Source organism: Haliotis cracherodii, unplaced genomic scaffold (assembly GCF_022045235.1).
Source record: "Haliotis cracherodii isolate W230 unplaced genomic scaffold, xgHalCrac1.p SCAF_28, whole genome shotgun sequence".
Taxonomy (NCBI): Eukaryota; Metazoa; Mollusca; class Gastropoda; order Lepetellida; family Haliotidae; genus Haliotis; species Haliotis cracherodii.
The window spans coordinates 4,697,266-4,716,365 of record NW_027266284.1 but is presented as its reverse complement, the minus strand read 5'-3'; the positions used below and the strand labels follow the sequence as shown (position 1 = coordinate 4,716,365).

Below are 19,100 nucleotides of genomic sequence, written 5' to 3'. Positions count from 1 at the left end.
GAGATTTTGAAATGGGGAGGATAGAAGGGGAAGTGGGGAGGATGGAGGGGGAAGTAGGGAGGAAGAAGGGAGGATGGAGGGGGGTAGTAGTAAGGGTGGAGAGGGAAGTAGGGAGTAAGGAGGAGGAAGAAGAGAGGATGGAGGGGGAAGTTGGGAGGATGGAGGTACAAGTTGGGACGAAGCAGGGGAAGTAGGGAGGAAGGAGGGGAAGAAGGAGGATGGATGGGAAGCAGGGAGGAAGGAGGGGCAGAAAGGAAGATGGAGGGGAAGTAAGGAGGATGGAGGGGGAAGTAGGGAGGATGGACGGGAAGTAGGGAGGAAGGAGGGAATGAAGGAAGGATGGAGGGGAAGTAGGGAGGATGGAGGGCGAAGAAGGGAGGATAGAGGGGAAGTAGGGAGGAAGAAGGGGAAGAAGGGAGGATGGAGGGGAAGTAGGGAGGATGGAGGGGGAAGTAGGGAGGATGGAGTGGAAGTAGGGAGGAAAAAGGGGAAGAAGGGAGTAGGGACGGGGAAGTAGGGAGGATGGAGGGGAAAGTAGGGAGGAGGGAAGGGGAAGTAGGGAGGAAGGAGAGGAAAAAGGGAGGATGGAGGGGAAGTAAGGAGTATGGAGGGGGAAGTTGGGAGGAATAAGGGGAAGTAGGGAGGATGGAGGGGAAGGAAGGAGGAAGGAGGGGAAGAAGGGAGGTTGGAGGGGAAGGAAGGAGGATGGAGGATGAAATGGGGAGGATGTAGGGGGAAGTAGGGAGTATGGAGGGGGAAGTAGGGAGGAAGAAGGGAGGATGGAGGGGGAAGTAGGGAGGATGGAGGGGGAAGTAGGGAGGATGGAGGGGAAGTAGGGAGGAACAAGGAAAGATGGAGGAGGAAATGAAGGAAGGATGGAGGGGAAGTAGGGAGGATGGAGGGGAAGTATAGAGGAAAAAGGGGAAGAAGGGAGTAGGGACGGGGAAGTAGGGAGGATGGAGGGGAAAGTAGGGAGGAGGGAGGGGGAAGTAGGGAGGAAGGAGGGGAAAAAGGGAGGATGGAGGTGAAGTAGGGAGGATGGAGGAGGAAGTTGGCACCACGGAGGGGAAGTAGGGAGGATGGAGGAGGAAGTAGGGAGGATGGAGAGGAAAGTAGGGAGGATGGAGGGGGAAGTAGGGAGGATGAAGGGGAAGTAGGGAGGATGGAGGGGAAGTAGGGAGGAAAGAGGGAAAGAAGGGAGGATGGAGGGGAAGTAGGGAGGTTGGAGGGGAAGTAGGGAAGATGGAGATTTTTGAAATGGGGAGGATGGAAGGGGAAGTGGGGAGGATGGAGGGGGAAGTAGGGAGGAAGAAGGGAGGATGGAGGGGGAAGTAGTAAGGGTGGAGAGGGAAATAGGGAGTAAGGAGGAGGAAGAAGAGAGGATGGAGGGGGAAGTTGGGAGGATGGAGGTACAAGTTGGGACGAAGCAGGGAAGTAAGGAGGAAGGAGGGGAAGAAGGGAGGATGGATGGGAAGCAGGGAGGAAGGAGGGGCAGAAAGGAAGATGGAGGGGAAGTAAGGAGGATGGAGGGGGAAGTAGGGAGGATGGACGGGAAGTAGGGAGGAAGGAGGGAATGAAGGAAGGATGGAGGGGAAGTAGGGAGGATGGAGGGCGAAGAAGGGAGGATAGAGGGGAAGTAGGGAGGAAGAAGGGGAAGAAGGGAGGATGGAGGGGAAGTAGGGAGGATGGAGGGGGAAGTAGGGAGGATGGAGTGGAAGTAGGGAGGAAAAAGGGGAAGAAGGGAGTAGGGACGGGGAAGTAGGGAGGATGGAGGGGAAAGTAGGGAGGAGGGAGGGGAAGTAGGGAGGAAGGAGGGGAAGGAAGGAGGAAGGAGGGGAAGAATGGAGGATGGAGGGGAAGTAGGGAGGATGGACGGGAAGTAGGGAGGAAGGAGGGAATAAAGGAAGGATGGAGGGGAAGTAGGGAGGAAAAAGGGGAAGAAGGGAGTAGGGACGGAGAAGTAGGGAGGATGGAGGGGAAAGTAGGGTGGAGGGAGGGGGAAGTAGGGAGGAAGGAGGGGAAAAAGGGAGGATGGAGGGGAAGTAAGGAGTATGGAGGGGGAAGTTGGGAGGAATAAGGGGAAGTAGGGAGGTTGGAGGGGAAGGAAAGAGGAAGGAGGGGAAGAAGGGAGGATGGAGGGGAAGTAGGAGGATGGACGGGAAGTAGGGAGGAAGGAGGGAATAAAGGAAGGATGGAGGGGAAGTAGGGAGGATGGTGGGGGACGTAGGGAGGATGGAGTGGAAGTAGGGAGGAAGGAGGGAAGAAGGGAGGATGAAGGGGAAGTAGGGAGGATGGTGGGGGGGGAGTAGGGAGGATGGACGGGAATAGGGTGGATGGAGGGGGAAGTAGGGAGGATAGAGGGGGAAGTAGGGAGTATGGAGGGGGAAGTAGGGAGACGAAGGGAGCATGGAGGGGAAGTAGGGAGGATGGAGGGGAAGGAAGGAGGAAGGAGGGGAAGAAGATGGAGGGAGGGGAAGTAGGGAGGATGGACGGGAAGTAGGGAGGAAGGAGGGATGAAGGAAAGATGGAGGGGAAGTAGGGAGGATGGAGGGGGAAGTAGGGAAGATGGAGTGGAAGTAGGGAGGAAGGAGGGGAAGAAGGGAGGATGGAGGGGAAGTATGTAGGATGGGGGGGGGGGGGGTGAGTAGGGAGGATAGAGGGGGAAGTAGGGAGGACGGAGGGGGAAGAAGGGAGGGTAGAGAGGGGAGTAGGGAGGTTGGAAGGAGGAGGGGAAGTAGGGAGGTTGGAGGGGAAGTAGGGAAGATGGAGATTTTGAAATGGGGAGGATAGAAGGGGAAGTGGGGAGGATGGAGGGGGAAGTAGGGAGGAAGAAGGGAGGATGGAGGGGGTAGTAGTAAGGGTGGAGAGGGAAGTAGGGAGTAAGGAGGAGGAAGAAGAGAGGATGGAGGGGGAAGTTGGGAGGATGGAGGTACAAGTTGGGACGAAGCAGGGGAAGTAGGGAGGAAGGAGGGGAAGAAGGGAGGATGGATGGGAAGCAGGGAGGAAGGAGGGGCAGAAAGGAAGATGGAGGGGAAGTAAGGAGGATGGAGGGGGAAGTAGGGAGGATGGACGGGAAGTAGGGAGGAAGGAGGGAATGAAGGAAGGATGGAGGGGAAGTAGGGAGGATGGAGGGCGAAGAAGGGAGGATAGAGGGGAAGTAGGGAGGAAGAAGGGGAAGAAGGGAGGATGGAGGGGAAGTAGGGAGGATGGAGGGGGAAGTAGGGAGGATGGAGTGGAAGTAGGGAGGAAAAAAGGGGAAGAAGGGAGTAGGGACGGGGAAGTAGGGAGGATGGAGGGGAAAGTAGGGAGGAGGGAAGGGGAAGTAGGGAGGAAGGAGAGGAAAAAGGGAGGATGGAGGGGAAGTAAGGAGTATGGAGGGGGAAGTTGGGAGGAATAAGGGGAAGTAGGGAGGATGGAGGGGAAGGAAGGAGGAAGGGAGGGGAAGAAGGGAGGTTGGAGGGGAAGGAAGGAGGATGGAGGATGAAATGGGGAGGATGTAGGGGGAAGTAGGGAGTATGGAGGGGGAAGTAGGGAGGAAGAAGGGAGGATGGAGGGGGAAGTAGGGAGGATGGAGGGGGAAGTAGGGAGGATGGAGGGGAAGTAGGGAGGAACAAGGAAAGATGGAGGAGGAAATGAAGGAAGGATGGAGGGGAAGTAGGGAGGATGGAGGGGAAGTATAGAGGAAAAAGGGGAAGAAGGGAGTAGGGACGGGGAAGTAGGGAGGATGGAGGGGAAAGTAGGGAGGAGGGAGGGGGAAGTAGGAGGAAGGAGGGGAAAAAGGGAGGATGGAGGTGAAGTAGGGAGGATGGAGGAGGAAGTTGGCACCACGGAGGGGAAGTAGGGAGGATGGAGGAGGAAGTAGGGAGGATGGAGAGGAAAGTAGGGAGGATGGAGGGGGGAAGTAGGGAGGATGAAGGGGAAGTAGGGAGGATGGAGGGGAAGTAGGGAGGAAAGAGGGAAAGAAGGGAGGATGGAGGGGAAGTAGGGAGGTTGGAGGGGAAGTAGGGAAGATGGAGATTTTTGAAATGGGGACGATGGAAGGGGAAGTGGGGAGGATGGAGGGGGAAGTAGGGAGGAAGAAGAGAGGATGGAGGGGGAAGTTGGGAGGATGGAGGTACAAGTTGGGACGAAGCAGGGAAGTAAGGAGGAAGGAGGGGAAGAAGGGAGGATGGATGGGAAGCAGGGAGGAAGGAGGGGCAGAAAGGAAGATGGAGGGGAAGTAAGGAGGATGGAGGGGGAAGTAGGGAGGATGGACGGGAAGTAGGGAGGAAGGAGGGAATGAAGGAAGGATGGAGGGGAAGTAGGGAGGATGGAGGGCGAAGAAGGGAGGATAGAGGGGAAGTAGGGAGGAAGAAGGGGAAGAAGGGAGGATGGAGGGGAAGTAGGGAGGATGGAGGGGGAAGTAGGGAGGATGGAGTGGAAGTAGGGAGGAAAAAAGGGGAAGAAGGGAGTAGGGACGGGGAAGTAGGGAGGATGGAGGGGAAAGTAGGGAGGAGGGAGGGGAAGTAGGGAGGAAGGAGGGGAAGGAAGGAGGAAGGAGGGGAAGAATGGAGGATGGAGGGGAAGTAGGGAGGATGGACGGGAAGTAGGGAGGAAGGAGGGAATAAAGGAAGGATGGAGGGGAAGTAGGGAGGAAAAAGGGGAAGAAGGGAGTAGGGACGGAGAAGTAGGGAGGATGGAGGGGAAAGTAGGGTGGAGGGAGGGGGAAGTAGGGAGGAAGGAGGGGAAAAAGGGAGGATGGAGGGGAAGTAAGGAGTATGGAGGGGGAAGTTGGGAGGAATAAGGGGAAGTAGGGAGGTTGGAGGGGAAGGAAAGAGGAAGGAGGGGAAGAAGGGAGGATGGAGGGGAAGTAGGGAGGATGGACGGGAAGTAGGGAGGAAGGAGGGAATAAAGGAAGGATGGAGGGGAAGTAGGGAGGATGGTGGGGGACGTAGGGAGGATGGAGTGGAAGTAGGGAGGAAGGAGGGAAGAAGGGAGGATGAAGGGGAAGTAGGGAGGATGGTGGGGGGGAGTAGGGAGGATGGACGGGAATAGGGTGGATGGAGGGGGAAGTAGGGAGGATAGAGGGGGAAGTAGGGAGTATGGAGGGGGAAGTAGGGAGACGAAGGGAGCATGGAGGGGAAGTAGGGAGGATGGAGGGGAAGGAAGGAGGAAGGAGGGGAAGAAGATGGAGGGAGGGGAAGTAGGGAGGATGGACGGGAAGTAGGGAGGAAGGAGGGATGAAGGAAAGATGGAGGGGAAGTAGGGAGGATGGAGGGGGAAGTAGGGAAGATGGAGTGGAAGTAGGGAGGAAGGAGGGGAAGAAGGGAGGATGGAGGGGAAGTATGTAGGATGGGGGGGGGGGGGTGAGTAGGGAGGATAGAGGGGGAAGTAGGGAGGACGGAGGGGGAAGAAGGGAGGGTAGAGAGGGGGAGTAGGGAGGATGGAGGAAGAAGTAGGGAGGATATAGGGGGAAGTAGGGAGGATGGAGGGGGAAGCTGGGAGGATGAAGGGGAAATAGGGAGGATGGAGGGGAAGTAGGGAAGGTGGAGAGGGAAGTCAGGAGGATGGAGGGGAAGTAGGGAGGGTGGAGGGGGAAGTAGGGAGGATGGAGGGGAAGTAGGGAGGATTGGGGGGGGGGGGGGGGAGTAGGGAGGATGGAGGGGAAGTACGGAGGATGGGGGGGGAAGTAGGGAGGATGGAGGGGAATAGGGAGGATGGAGGGGGAAGTAGGGAGGATAAAGAATGAAGTAGGGAGCAGGGAGGCGGATGTAGGGAGGGTAGAGAGGGGAGTAGGGAGGATGGAGGAAGAAGTAGGGAGGATATAGGGGGAAGTAGGGAGGATGGAAGAGGAAGCTGGCAGGAAGAAGGGGAAGTAGGGAGGATGGAGGGTGAAATGGGGAGGATGGAGTGGGAAGTAGGGACTATGGAGCGGGAAGTAGGGAGTATGGAGGGGGAAGGAGGGAGGATGGAGGGGAATTAGGGATGATGGACGGGAAGTAGGGAGGAAGGAGGGAATGAAGGAAGGATGGAGGGGAAGTAGGGAGGATGGAAGGGGAAGTAGGGAGGATGGAGTGGAAGTAGGGAGGAAAAAGGGGAAGAAGGGAGTAGGGGACGGGGAAGTAGGGAGGATGGAGGGGAAAGTAGGGAGGAGGGAGGGGGAAGTAGGGAGGATGGAGGGGAAAAAGGGAGGATGGAGGGGAAGTAAGGAGTATGGAGGGGGAAGTTGGGAGGAATAAGGGGAAGTAGGGAGGATGGAGGGGAAGGAAGGAAGAAGGAGGGGAAGAAGGGAGGATGGAGGGGAAGTAGGGAGGATGGACGGGAAGTAGGGAGGAAGGAGGGAACAAAGGAAGGATGGAGGCGAAGTAGGGAGGATGGTGGGGGAAGTAGGGAGGATGGAGTGAAAGTAGGGAGGAAGGAGGGAAGAAGGGAGGATGAAGGGGAAGTAGGGAGGAAGGTGGGGGGGAGTAGGGAGGATGGACGGGAATAGGGAGGATGGAGGGGGAAGTAGGGAGGATAGAGGGGGAAGTAGGGAGTATGGAGGGGGAAGTAGGGAGCACGAAGGGAGCATGGAGGGGAAGTAGGGAGGATGGAGGGGAAGGAAGGAGGAAGGAGTGGAAGAAGATGGAGGGAGGGGAAGTAGGGAGGATGGACGGGAAGTAGGCAGGAAGGAGGGAATGAAGGAAGGATGGAGGGGAAGTAGGGAGGATGGAGGGGGAAGTTGGGAAGATGGAGTGGAAGTAGGGAGGAAGGAGGGGAAGAAGGGAGGATGGAGGGGAAGTAGGTAGGATGTGGGTGGGGGGGGGGGGGGGGAGTAGGGAGGATAGAGGGGGAAGTAGGGAGGATGGAGGGGGAAGAAGGGAGGGTAGAGAGGGGGAGTAGGGAGGATGGAGGAAGAAGTAGGGAGGATATAGGGGGAAGTAGGGAGGATAGAGGGGGAAGCTGGGAGGATGGAGGGGAAATAGGGAGGATGGAGGGGAAGTAGGGAAGGTGGAGAGGGAAGTCAGGAGGATGGAGGAGGAAGTGGGGGAGGATGGATTCGGAAGGAGGGGAAGAAAGGAGGATGGAGGGGAAGTAGGGAGGTTGGAGCAGGAAGAAGAGAGGATGGAGGGGGAAGTAGCAATGGTGGAGAAGGAAGTAGGGAGTAAGGAGGAGGAAGAAGGGATGATGGAGGGGGAAGTAGGGAGGATGGAGGGGGAAGTAGGGAGGATGGAGTGGAAGTAGGGAGGAAAAAGGGGAAGAAGGGAGTAGGGACGGGGAAGTAGGGAGGATGGAGGGGAAAGTAGGGAGGAGGGAAGGGGAAGTAGGGAGGAAGGAGAGGAAAAAGGGAGGATGGAGGGGAAGTAAGGAGTATGGAGGGGGAAGTTGGGAGGAATAAGGGGAAGTAGGGAGGATGGAGGGGAAGGAAGGAGGAAGGAGGGGAAGAAGGGAGGTTGGAGGGGAAGGAAGGAGGATGGAGGATGAAATGGGGAGGATGTAGGGGGAAGTAGGGAGTATGGAGGGGGAAGTAGGGAGGAAGAAGGGAGGATGGAGGGGGAAGTAGGGAGGATGGAGGGGGAAGTAGGGAGGATGGAGGGGAAGTAGGGAGGAACAAGGAAAGATGGAGGAGGAAATGAAGGAAGGATGGAGGGGAAGTAGGAGGATGGAGGGGAAGTATAGAGGAAAAAGGGGGAAGAAGGGAGTAGGGACGGGGGAAGTAGGGAGGATGGAGGGGAAAGTAGGGAGGAGGGAGGGGGAAGTAGGGAGGAAGGAGGGGAAAAAGGGAGGATGGAGGTGAAGTAGGGAGGATGGAGGAGGAAGTTGGCACCACGGAGGGGAAGTAGGGAGGATGGAGGAGGAAGTAGGGAGGATGGAGAGGAAAGTAGGGAGGATGGAGGGGGAAGTAGGGAGGATGGAGGGGAAGTAGGGAGGATGGAGGGGAAGTAGGGAGGAAAGAGGGAAAGAAGGGAGGATGGAGGGGAAGTAGGGAGGTTGGAGGGGAAGTAGGGAAGATGGAGATTTTTGAAATGGGGAGGATGGAAGGGGAAGTGGGGAGGATGGAGGGGGGAAGTAGGGAGGAAGAAGGGAGGATGGAGGGGGAAGTAGTAAGGGTGGAGAGGGAAATAGGGAGTAAGGAGGAGGAAGAAGAGAGGATGGAGGGGGAAGTTGGGAGGATGGAGGTACAAGTTGGGACGAAGCAGGGGAAGTAAGGAGGAAGGAGGGGAAGAAGGGAGGATGGATGGGAAGCAGGGAGGAAGGAGGGGCAGAAAGGAAGATGGAGGGGAAGTAAGGAGGATGGAGGGGGAAGTAGGGAGGATGGACGGGAAGTAGGGAGGAAGGAGGGAATGAAGGAAGGATGGAGGGGAAGTAGGGAGGATGGAGGGCGAAGAAGGGAGGATAGAGGGGAAGTAGGGAGGAAGAAGGGGAAGAAGGGAGGATGGAGGGGGAGTAGGGAGGATGGAGGGGGAAGTAGGGAGGATGGAGTGGAAGTAGGGAGGAAAAAGGGGAAGAAGGGAGTAGGGACGGGGAAGTAGGGAGGATGGAGGGGAAAGTAGGGAGGAGGGAGGGGAAGTAGGGAGGAAGGGGGGGAAGGAAGGAGGAAGGAGGGGAAGAAGGGAGGATGGAGGGGAAGTAGGGAGGATGGACGGGAAGTAGGGAGGAAGGAGGGAATAAAGGAAGGATGGAGGGGAAGTAGGGAGGAAAAAGGGGAAGAAGGGAGTAGGGACGGAGAAGTAGGGAGGATGGAGGGGAAAGTAGGGTGGAGGGAGGGGGAAGTAGGGAGGAAGGAGGGGAAAAAGGGAGGATGGAGGGGAAGTAAGGAGTATGGAGGGGGAAGTTGGGAGGAATAAGGGGAAGTAGGGAGGTTGGAGGGGAAGGAAGGAGGAAGGAGGGGAAGAAGGGAGGATGGAGGGGAAGTAGGGAGGATGGACGGGAAGTAGGGAGGAAGGAGGGAATAAAGGAAGGATGGAGGGGAAGTAGGGAGGATGGTGGGGGACGTAGGGAGGATGGAGTGGAAGTAGGGAGGAAGGAGGGAAGAAGGGAGGATGAAGGGGAAGTAGGGAGGATGGTGGGGGGGAGTAGGGAGGATGGACGGGAATAGGGAGGATGGAGGGGGAAGTAGGGAGGATAGAGGGGGAAGTAGGGAGTATGGAGGGGGAAGTAGGGAGACGAAGGGAGCATGGAGGGGAAGTAGGGAGGATGGAGGGGAAGGAAGGAGGAAGGAGGGGAAGAAGATGGAGGGAGGGGAAGTAGGGAGGATGGACGGGAAGTAGGGAGGAAGGAGGGATGAAGGAAGGATGGAGGGGAAGTAGGGAGGATGGAGGGGGAAGTAGGGAAGATGGAGTGGAAGTAGGGAGGAAGGAGGGGAAGAAGGGAGGATGGAGGGGAAGTAGGGAGGATAGAGGGGGAAGTAGGGAGTATGGAGGGGGAAGTAGGGAGACGAAGGGAGCATGGAGGGGAAGTAGGGAGGATGGAGGGGAAGGAAGGAGGAAGGAGGGGAAGAAGATGGAGGGAGGGGAAGTAGGGAGGATGGACGGGAAGTAGGGAGGAAGGAGGGATGAAGGAAGGATGGAGGGGAAGTAGGGAGGATGGAGGGGGAAGTAGGGAAGATGGAGTGGAAGTAGGGAGGAAGGAGGGGAAGAAGGGAGGATGGAGGGGAAGTATGTAGGATGGGGGGGGGGGGGGGGTGAGTAGGGAGGATAGAGGGGGAAGTAGGGAGGACGGAGGGGGAAGAAGGGAGGGTAGAGAGGGGAGTAGGGAGGATGGAGGAAGAAGTAGGGAGGATATAGGGGGAAGTAGGGAGGATGGAGGGGGAAGCTGGGAGGATGAAGGGGAAATAGGGAGGATGGAGGGGAAGTAGGGAAGGTGGAGAGGGAAGTCAGGAGGATGGAGGGGAAGTAGGGAGGGTGGAGGGGGAAGTAGGGAGGATGGAGGGGAAGTAGGGAGGATTGGGGGGGGGGGGGGGGGGGAGTAGGGAGGATGGAGGGGAAGTACGGAGGATGGGGGGGGAAGTAGGGAGGATGGAGGGGAATAGGGAGGATGGAGGGGGAAGTAGGGAGGATAAAGAATGAAGTAGGGAGCAGGGAGGCGGATGTAGGGAGGGTAGAGAGGGGAGTAGGGAGGATGGAGGAAGAAGTAGGGAGGATATAGGGGGAAGTAGGGAGGATGGAAGAGGAAGCTGGCAGGAAGAAGGGGAAGTAGGGAGGATGGAGGGTGAAATGGGGAGGATGGAGTGGGAAGTAGGGACTATGGAGCGGGAAGTAGGGAGTATGGAGGGGGAAGGAGGGAGGATGGAGGGGAATTAGGGATGATGGACGGGAAGTAGGGAGGAAGGAGGGAATGAAGGAAGGATGGAGGGGAAGTAGGGAGGATGGAAGGGGAAGTAGGGAGGATGGAGTGGAAGTAGGGAGGAAAAAGGGGAAGAAGGGAGTAGGGACGGGGAAGTAGGGAGGATGGAGGGGAAAGTAGGGAGGAGGGAGGGGGAAGTAGGGAGGATGGAGGGGAAAAAGGGAGGATGGCGGGGAAGTAAGGAGTATGGAGGGGGAAGTTGGGAGGAATAAGGGGAAGTAGGGCGGATGGAGGGGAAGGAAGGAAGAAGGAGGGGAAGAAGGGAGGATGGAGGGGAAGTAGGGAGGATGGACGGGAAGTAGGGAGGAAGGAGGGAATAAAGGAAGGATGGAGGCGAAGTAGGGAGGATGGTGGGGGAAGTAGGGAGGATGGAGTGAAAGTAGGGAGGAAGGAGGGAAGAAGGGAGGATGAAGGGGAAGTAGGGAGGAAGGTGGGGGGGAGTAGGGAGGATGGACGGGAATAGGGAGGATGGAGGGGGAAGTAGGGAGGATAGAGGGGGAAGTAGGGAGTATGGAGGGGGAAGTAGGGAGCACGAAGGGAGCATGGAGGGGAAGTAGGGAGGATGGAGGGGAAGGAAGGAGGAAGGAGTGGAAGAAGATGGAGGGAGGGGAAGTAGGGAGGATGGACGGGAAGTAGGCAGGAAGGAGGGAATGAAGGAAGGATGGAGGGGAAGTAGGGAGGATGGAGGGGGAAGTTGGGAAGATGGAGTGGAAGTAGGGAGGAAGGAGGGGAAGAAGGGAGGATGGAGGGGAAGTAGGTAGGATGTGGGGGGGGGGGGGGGAGTAGGGAGGATAGAGGGGGAAGTAGGGAGGACGGAGGGGGAAGAAGGGAGGGTAGAGAGGGGAGTAGGGAGGATGGAGGAAGAAGTAGGGAGGATATAGGGGGAAGTAGGGAGGATAGAGGGGGAAGCTGGGAGGATGGAGGGGAAATAGGGAGGATGGAGGGGAAGTAGGGAAGGTGGAGAGGGAAGTCAGGAGGATGGAGGAGGAAGTGGGGGAGGATGGATTCGGAAGGAGGGGAAGAAAGGAGGATGGAGGGGAAGTAGGGAGGTTGGAGGAGGAAGAAGAGAGGATGGAGGGGGAAGTAGCAATGGTGGAGAAGGAAGTAGGGAGTAAGGAGGAGGAAGAAGGGATGATGAGGGGGAAGTTGGGAGGATGGAGGTGCAAGTTGGTATGAAGCAGGGGAAGTAGAGAGGAAAGAGGGGAAGAAAGGAGGATGGATGGGAAGTAGGGAGGAAGGAGGGGCAGAAAGGAAGTGGGAGGGGAAGTAAGGAGGATAGAGGGGGAAAGTAGGGAGAATGGAGGGGGAAGTTCGGAGGAAGGAGGGGAAAAAGGGAGGATGGAGGGGAAATAGGGAGGAAGGAGGGGAAGTAAGGAGGATGGGGGGGGGGGGAAGTGAAGAAGGGGAAGTAGGGAGGTTGGAGGAGGAAGATGGGAGGAAGAAGGAAAGTAGGGAGGATGGAGGGTGAAATGGGGAGGATAGATGGGGAAGTAGGGAGGATGAAGGGGGGAAGCTGGGAGGAAGAAGGGAGGATGGAGGGGAAGTAGGGAGGATGGAGGGGGAAGTAGGGAGGATGCAGGGAAAGGAAGGTGGAAGGAGGGGAAGAATGGAGGATGGAGGGGAAGTAGGGAGGATGTACGGGAAGTAGGGGAGGAAGGAAGGAATGAAGGAAGGATGGAGGGGATGTAGGGAGGGTGGAGGGGAAGTAGGGAGGATAGAGGGGGAAGTAGGGAGTATGGAGGGGGAAGTAGGGAGGAAGAAGGGAGCATGGAGGGGAAGTAGGGAGGACGCAGGGGAAGGAAGGAGGGAGGAAGGAGGGGAAGAAGGGAGGATGGAGGGGAAGTAGGAAGGATGGACAGGAAGTAAGAATGAAGGAGGGAATGAAGGAAGGACGGAGGGGAATAAGGGAGGATGGAGGGGAAGTAGGGAAGATGGGGGGGGGGGGTGTAGGGAGGATGGAGGGGAATAGGGAGGATGGAGGGGAAGTAGGGAGGATAGAGGGGGAAGTAGGGAGGAGGGGAGGGGGAAGTAGGGAGGGTAGATAGTGGAGTAGGGAGGATATAGGGCGAAGTAGGGAGGATGGAGGAGGAAGCTGGGAGGATGGAGGGGAAGTAGGGAGGATGGAGGGGAAAGTAGGGAAGGTGGAGAGGGAAGTAGGGAGGATGGAGGAGGAAGTGGGGGAGGATGGATTGGGAAGGAGGGGAAGAAAGGAGGATGGAGGGGAAGTAGGGAGGTTGGAGGAGGAAGAAGAGAGGATGGAGGGGGAAGTAGCAATGGTGGAGAAGGAAGTAGGGAGTAAGGAGGAGGAAGAAGGGATGATGGAGGGGGAAGTTGGGAGGATGGAGGTGCAAGTTGGTATGAAGCAGGGGAAGTAGAGAGGAAAGAGGGCAAGAAAGGAGGATGGATGGGAAGTAGGGAGGGAAGGAGGGGCAGAGAGGAAGTGGGAGGGGGAAGTAAGGAGGATAGAGGGGGAAAGTAGGGAGAATGGAGGGGAAGTTCGGAGGAAGGAGGGGAAGAAGGGAGGATGGAGGGGAAATAGGGAGGAAGGAGGGGAAGTAAGGAGGATGGGGGGGGAAGTCGGGAGGAAGAAGGGGAAGTAGGGAGGTTGGAGAGGAAGATGGGAGGAAGAAGGGAAAGTACGGAGGATGGAGGGTGAAATGGGGAGGATAGATGGGGAAGTAGGGAGGATGAAGGGGGAAGCTGGGAGGAAGAAGGGAGGATGGAGGGGAAGTAGGGAGGATGGAGGGGGAAGTAGGGAGGATGCAGGGAAAGGAAGGTGGAAGGAGGGGAAGAATGGAGGATGGAGGGGAAGTAGGGGAGGATGTACGGGAAGTAGGGAGGAAGGAAGGAATGAAGGAAGAATGGAGGGGAAGTAGGGAGGGTGGAGGGGGAAGTACTGAGGATGGAGTGGAAGTAGGGAGGAAGGAGGGGAAGAAGGGAGGATGGAGGGGAAGGAAGGAGGGAAGGAGGGGAAGAAGGGAGCATGGAGGGGAAGTAGGGAGGATTGACGGAAGTAGGGAGAAAGGAGGGAATGAAGGAAGGATGGAGGGGAAGTAGGGAGGATGGAGGGGAAGTAGGGAGGATGGAGTGGAAGTAGGGAGTAAGGAGGGGAAGAAGGGAGAATGAAGGGGAAGTAGGGAGGATAGAGGGGGAAGTAGGTAGTATGCAGGGGGAAGTAGGGAGGAAGAAAGGAGCATGGAGGGGAAGTAGGGAGGATGGAGGGGAAAAAAGGAGGAAGGGGGGGAAGAAGGGAGGATGGAAGGGAAGTAGGGAGGATGGACGGGAAGTAGGGAGGAAGGAGGGAATGAAGGAAAGAGGGGAAGTAGGGAGGATAGATTGGGAAGGAGGGGAAGAAAGGAGGATGGAGGGGAAGTATGGAAGATGGAGAGGGAAGTAGGGAATATGGAGTGGGAAGTAGGGAGGGTAGAGAGGGAAGTAGGGAAGATGGAGGGAGAAGAAGGGAGGGTGGAGGGGGAAGTAGGGACGATGGAGGGGAAGTAGGGAGGGTGGAGGGGGGAAGTAGGGAGGGTGTAGAGGGAAGTAGTGAGGATGGAGTGGGGAAGTAGGGAGGATGGATTGGGAAGGAGGGGAACAAAGGAGGATGGAGGGGAAGTATGGAGGATGGAGGGGGAAGTGGGGAGGATGGAGGGGGAAATTAGGAGGAAGGAATGGAAATAGGGACAATGGAGAAGGAAGTAGGGAGATTAGACGGGGGAGGATGGAGGGGGAATTTGGGACGAAGAAGGGGATGTAGGGAGGATGGATGGGGAAGTAGGGAGGATGGAAGGGAAAATAGGGAAGATGGAGGGGGAAGTAGGGAGGATGGAGGGGGAATTAGGGATGGTGGAGGGGGAAGTACGGAGGATGGATGGGGAAATGGGAGGATGGAGGGGGAAGTAAGGAGGATGGAGGGAAAGTAGGGAGGGTATAGAGGGAAGTAGGAGGATGGAGAGTGAAGAAGTGAGGATGGAGGGGGAAGTAGGGAGGATGGGGGGGGGGGGAGTAGGGAGGATGGAGGGGAATAAAGAGGATGGAGGGGGAAGTAGGGAGGATAAAGGGGGAAGTAGGGAGAAGGGAGGGGGAAGTAGGGAGGAAGAAGGGGAAGTAGGGAGGATGGAAGGTGAAATGGGTAGGATGGAGGGGGAAGTAGGGAGTATGGAGGGGGAAGTAGGGAGGAAAAAGGGAGCATGGAGGGGAAGTAGGGAGTATGGAGGTGAAGTAGGGAGGATGGATGGGAAGTAGGGAGGAAGGAGGGAATGAAGGAAGGATGGAGGGGAAGTAGGGAGGATGGAGGTGGAAGTAGGGAGGATGGAGTGGAAGTAGGGAGGAAGGAGGGAAGAACGGAGGATGAAGGGGAAGAAGGGAGGATTGGTGGGAGGAGTAGGGAGGATGGAGGGGAATAGGGAGGATGGAGGGCGAAGTAGGGAGGATAGAGGGGGAAGTAGGGAGTATGGAGGGGGAAGTAGGGAGGAAGAAGGGAGCATGGAGGGGAAGTAGGGAGGATGGAGGGGAAGGAAGGAGGAAGGAGGGGAAGTATGGAAGATGGAGAGGGAAGTAGGGAATATGGAGTGGGAAGTAGGGAGGGTAGAGGGGAAGTAGGGAAGATGGAGGGAGAAGAAGGGAGGGTGGAGGGGGAAGTAGGGACGATGGAGGGGAAGTAGGGAGGGTGGAGGGGGAAGTAGGGAGGGTGTAGAGGGAAGTAGTGAGAATGGAGTGGGAAGTAGGGAGGATGGATTGGGAAGGAGGGGAACAAAGGAGGATGGAGGGGAAGTTTGGAGGATGGAGGGGGAAGTGGGGAGGATGGAGGGGGAAATTAGGAGGAAGGAATGGATATACGGACGATGGAGAAGGAAGTAGGGAGATTAGACGGGGGAGGATGGAGGGGGAATTTGGGACGAAGAAGGGGATGTAGGGAGGATGGATGGGGAAGTAGGGAGGATGGAAGGGAAAATAGGGAAGATGGAGGGGGAAGTAGGGAGGATGGAGGGGGAATTAGGGATGGTGGAGGGGGAAGTACGGAGGATGGATGGGGAAATGGGGAGGATGGAGGGGGAAGTAGGGAGGATGGAGGGAAAGTAGGGAGGGTATAGAGGGAAGTAGGAGGATGGAGAGTGAAGAAGGGAGGATGGAGGGGGAAGTAGGGAGGATGGGGGGGGGGGGGGGGAGTAGGGAGGATGGAGGGGAATAAAGAGGATGGAGGGGGAAGTAGGGAGGATAAAGGGGGAAGTAGGGAGAAGGGAGGGGGAAGTAGGGAGGAAGAAGGGGAAGTAGGGAGGATGGAAGGTGAAATGGGTAGGATGGAGGGGGAAGTAGGGAGTATGGAGGGGGAAGTAGGGAGGAAGAAGGGAGCATGGAGGGGAAGTAGGGAGTATGGAGGGGAAGTAGGGAGGATGGATGGGAAGTAGGGAGGAAGGAGGGAATGAAGGAAGGATGGAGGGGAAGTAGGGAGGATGGAGGTGGAAGTAGGGAGGATGGAGTGGAAGTAGGGAGGAAGGAGGGAAGAACGGAGGATGAAGGGGAAGAAGGGAGGATTGGTGGGGGGAGTAGGGAGCATGGAGGGGAATAGGGAGGATGGAGGGCGAAGTAGGGAGGATAGAGGGGGAAGTAGGGAGTATGGAGGGGGAAGTAGGGAGGAAGAAGGGAGCATGGAGGGGAAGTAGGGAGGATGGAGGGGAAGGAAGGAGGAAGGAGGGGAAGAAGGGAGGATGGAAGGGAAGTAGGGAGGATGGACGTGAAGTAGGGAGGAAGGAGGGAATGAAGGAAGGATGGAGGGGAAGTAGGGAGGATGGAGGGGGAAGTAGGGAGGATGGAGTGGAAGTAGGGAGGAAGGAGGGGAAGAAGGGAGGATGGAGGGGAAGTAGGCAGGATGGGGGGGGGGGGGAGTAGGGAGAATGGAGCGGAATAGGGAGGATGGAGGGGGAAGTAGGGAGGATAGAGGGGGAAGTAGGGAGGAGGGAGGGGGAAGTAGGGAGGGTAGAGAGGGGAGTAGGGAGGATGGAGGAAGAAGTATGGAGGATATAGGGGGAAGTAGGGAGGATGGAGGGGAATAGGGAGGATGGAGGGGGAAGTAGGGAGGATAGAGGGGGAAGTAGGGAGGATAAAGGGGGAAGTAGGGAGGAGGAAGGGGGAAGTAGGGTGGGTAGAGAGGGGAGTAGGGAGGATGGAGGAAGAAGTAGGGAGGATATAGGGGGAAGTAGGGAGGATGGAGGGGGAAGTAGGGAGAATGGAGGGGGAAGTAGGGAGGGTGTAAAGGGAAGTAGTGATGATGGAGTGGGAAGTAGTGAGGATGGATTGGGAAGGAGGGGAAGAAAGGAGGATGGAGGGGAAGTAGGGCGGATGGAGGAGGAAGTGGGGAGGATGGAGTGGGAAATTGGGAGGAAGGAGTGGATATAGGGACGATGGAGAGAAGTAGGGAGATTAGACGGGGGAGCATGGAGGGGGAAGTTGGGAGGAAGAAGGGGATGTAGGGAGGATGGATGAGGAAGTAGGGAAGATGGAAGGGAAATTAGGGAAGATGGATGGGGAAGTAGGGAGAATGGAGGAGGAATTAGGGATGATGGAGGGGGGAAGTACGGAGGATGGAATGGAAATGGGGAGGATAGAGGGGGAAGTAGGGAGGATGGAGGGAGAGTAGGGAGGATAGAGGGGGAAGTAGGGAGGAGGGAGGGGGAAGTAGGGAGGATGGAGGGGGAAGTAGGGATGATGGACGGGGGAAGTAAGGAGGATGGAGGGGGAAGTAGGGAGGGTAGATAGGGAAGTAGGGAAGATGGAGGGAGGATGGAGTGAGGAGGGGGGGGGGGGAGTAAAGAGAATGGAGGCGAATAGGGAAGATGGAGGGGAAGTAGGGGGGATAGAGGGGGAAGTAGGGAGGAGGGAGGGGGAAGTAGGGAGGGTAGAGAGGGAAGAAGGGAGGATGGAGGAAGAAGTAAGGAGGATAGAGGGGGAAGTAGGGAGGATGGAGGGGAAATAGGGAGGATGGAGGTGGAAGTAAGGAGGATTGAGGGGAAGTAGGGAGGGTTGAGGGGAAGTAGGGATGACTGAGGGGAAAGTAGGGAGGATGGAGGGGATATAGGGAGGATGGAGGGGGAAGTAGGGAGGGTAGAGAGGGAAGTAGGGAAGATGGATGGAGGATGGAGGGGGAAGTAGGGAGGAGGGAGGGAATAGGGAGGATGGAGGGGGAAGTAGGGAGGATGGAGAGGAAATAGGGAGGGTTGACGGGAAGTAAGGAAGATGGAGAGGGAAGTAGGGAATATGGAGGGGGAAGTAGGGAGGGTAGAGGGGGAAGTAGGGAAGATGGAGGGAGAAGAAGGGAGGGTGGAGGGGGAAGTAGGGAAGATGGAGGGGAAGTAGGGAGGGTGGAGGGGGAAGTAGGGAGGGTGTAGAGGGAAGTAGGGAGGATGGAGTGGGAAGTAGGGAGGATGGATTGGGAAGGACAGGAAGAAAGGAGGATGGAGGGGAAGTAGGGAGGATGGAGGAGGAACTGGGGAGGATGGAGGGGGAAATTGGGAGGAAGGAGTGGATATAGGGACGATGGAGAAGGAAGTAGGGAGATTAGACGGGGGAGGATGGAGGGGGAAATAGGGAGGGTAGAGAGGGAAGTAGGGAAGATGGAGGGAGGATGGAGGGAGGATGGAGGGGGAAGTAGGCAGGAGGGAGGGGAATAGGGAGGATGGATGGGGAAGTAGGGAGGATGGAGAGGAAATATTGAAAGTTGAGGGGAAGTATGGAAGATGGAGAGGGAAGTAGGGAATATGGAGGGGGAAGTAGGGAGGGTAGAGGGGGAAGTAGGGAAGATGGAGGGAGAAGAAGGGAGGGTGGAGAGGGAAGTAGGGACGATGGAGGGGAAGTAGGGAGGGTGGAGGGGGAAGTAGGGAGGATGGATTGGAAAGGAGGGGAAGAAAGGAGGATGGAGGGGAAGTAGGGAGGATGGAGGAGGAAGTGGGGAGGATGGAGGGGTAAATTGGGAGGAAGGAGTGGAAAGTAGGGAGGATGGAGGGGGAATTAGGGAGGAGGGATTGGGAAGGAGGGGAAGTAGGGAGGATGGAGGAGGAAGTGGGGAGGATCGAGGGGGAAGCAGTGAGGATGGAGGGGAAAGTTGGGAGGATGGAGAGGGAAGAAGGGAGGATGGATGGGAAAATCGGGAGGATTGAGGAGAAGAAGGGAAGGTGGAGAGTGAAGTAGGGAGGATGGATTGGGAAGGAGGGGAAGAATGGAGGGGAAGTAGGGAGGATGGAGGAGGAAGTGGGGAATATGGACGGAGAAGTTGGGATAAAGGAGTGGAAATAGGGACGATGGAGGAGGAAGTAGGGAGATTAGATGGGGGAGGATGGAGGGGGAAGAAGGGAGGATGGAGGAGGAAGTGGGGATGATGGAGGGGGAAGTAGGGAGCATGGAGGAGGATGTGGGGATGATGGAGGGGGAAGTAGGGAGGATGGAAAGGAAAATACGGAAGATGCAGGGGGAAGTAGGGAGGATGGGGGGAATTAAGGATGATGGAGGGGGAAGTACGGAGGATGGAGGGGAAATGGGGAGGATGGAGGGAGGGTGGAGAGGGAAGTAGGATGGAGAGGGAAGTAGGGAGGATAGAGGGGGAAGTAGGGAGGAGGGAGGGGGAAGTAAGGAGGGTAGAGAGGGAAGTAGGGAGGATGGAGTGGGAAGTAGGGAGGAAGGAGGGGAAATAGGGAGGATTGAGGGGAAGTAGGGAAGGTGGAGAGGGAAGTAGGGAGGATGGATTGGGAAGGAGGGGAAGAAGGGAGGATGGAGGGGAAGTAGGGAGGATGGAGGAGGAAGTGGGG

The 19,100-nt window shown here is 57.2% G+C and overlaps 3 protein-coding genes across 3 annotated transcripts; 1 reads left to right on the top strand and 2 right to left on the bottom strand.

Moving 5' to 3' along the window:
- Positions 1 to 168: 168 nt before the first annotated feature.
- LOC139473342 (nascent polypeptide-associated complex subunit alpha, muscle-specific form-like) lies at positions 169 to 9,138 on the bottom strand (the record flags this gene model as incomplete). Its single annotated transcript, XM_071255868.1, has 2 exons — positions 6,096 to 9,138; positions 169 to 5,835 (listed from the first exon to the last, which is right to left on the bottom strand). Coding segments are annotated over exons 1-2 (8,710 nt in total), but the record flags the coding sequence as incomplete, so codon positions are not given.
- Positions 9,139 to 10,203: 1,065 nt separating this feature from the next.
- LOC139473341 (nascent polypeptide-associated complex subunit alpha, muscle-specific form-like) lies at positions 10,204 to 13,290 on the bottom strand. Its single transcript, XM_071255867.1, has one exon. It carries the CDS (start codon positions 13,288 to 13,290, stop codon positions 10,204 to 10,206), a length of 3,087 nt encoding a protein of 1,028 aa, XP_071111968.1.
- A 3,051-nt stretch (positions 13,291 to 16,341) lies between these two features.
- LOC139473340 (uncharacterized) lies at positions 16,342 to 16,698 on the top strand. Its single transcript, XM_071255866.1, has one exon. The coding sequence runs from the start codon at positions 16,342 to 16,344 to the stop codon at positions 16,696 to 16,698; it is 357 nt and encodes a 118-aa protein (XP_071111967.1).
- The last annotated feature ends 2,402 nt before the right edge of the window (positions 16,699 to 19,100 follow it).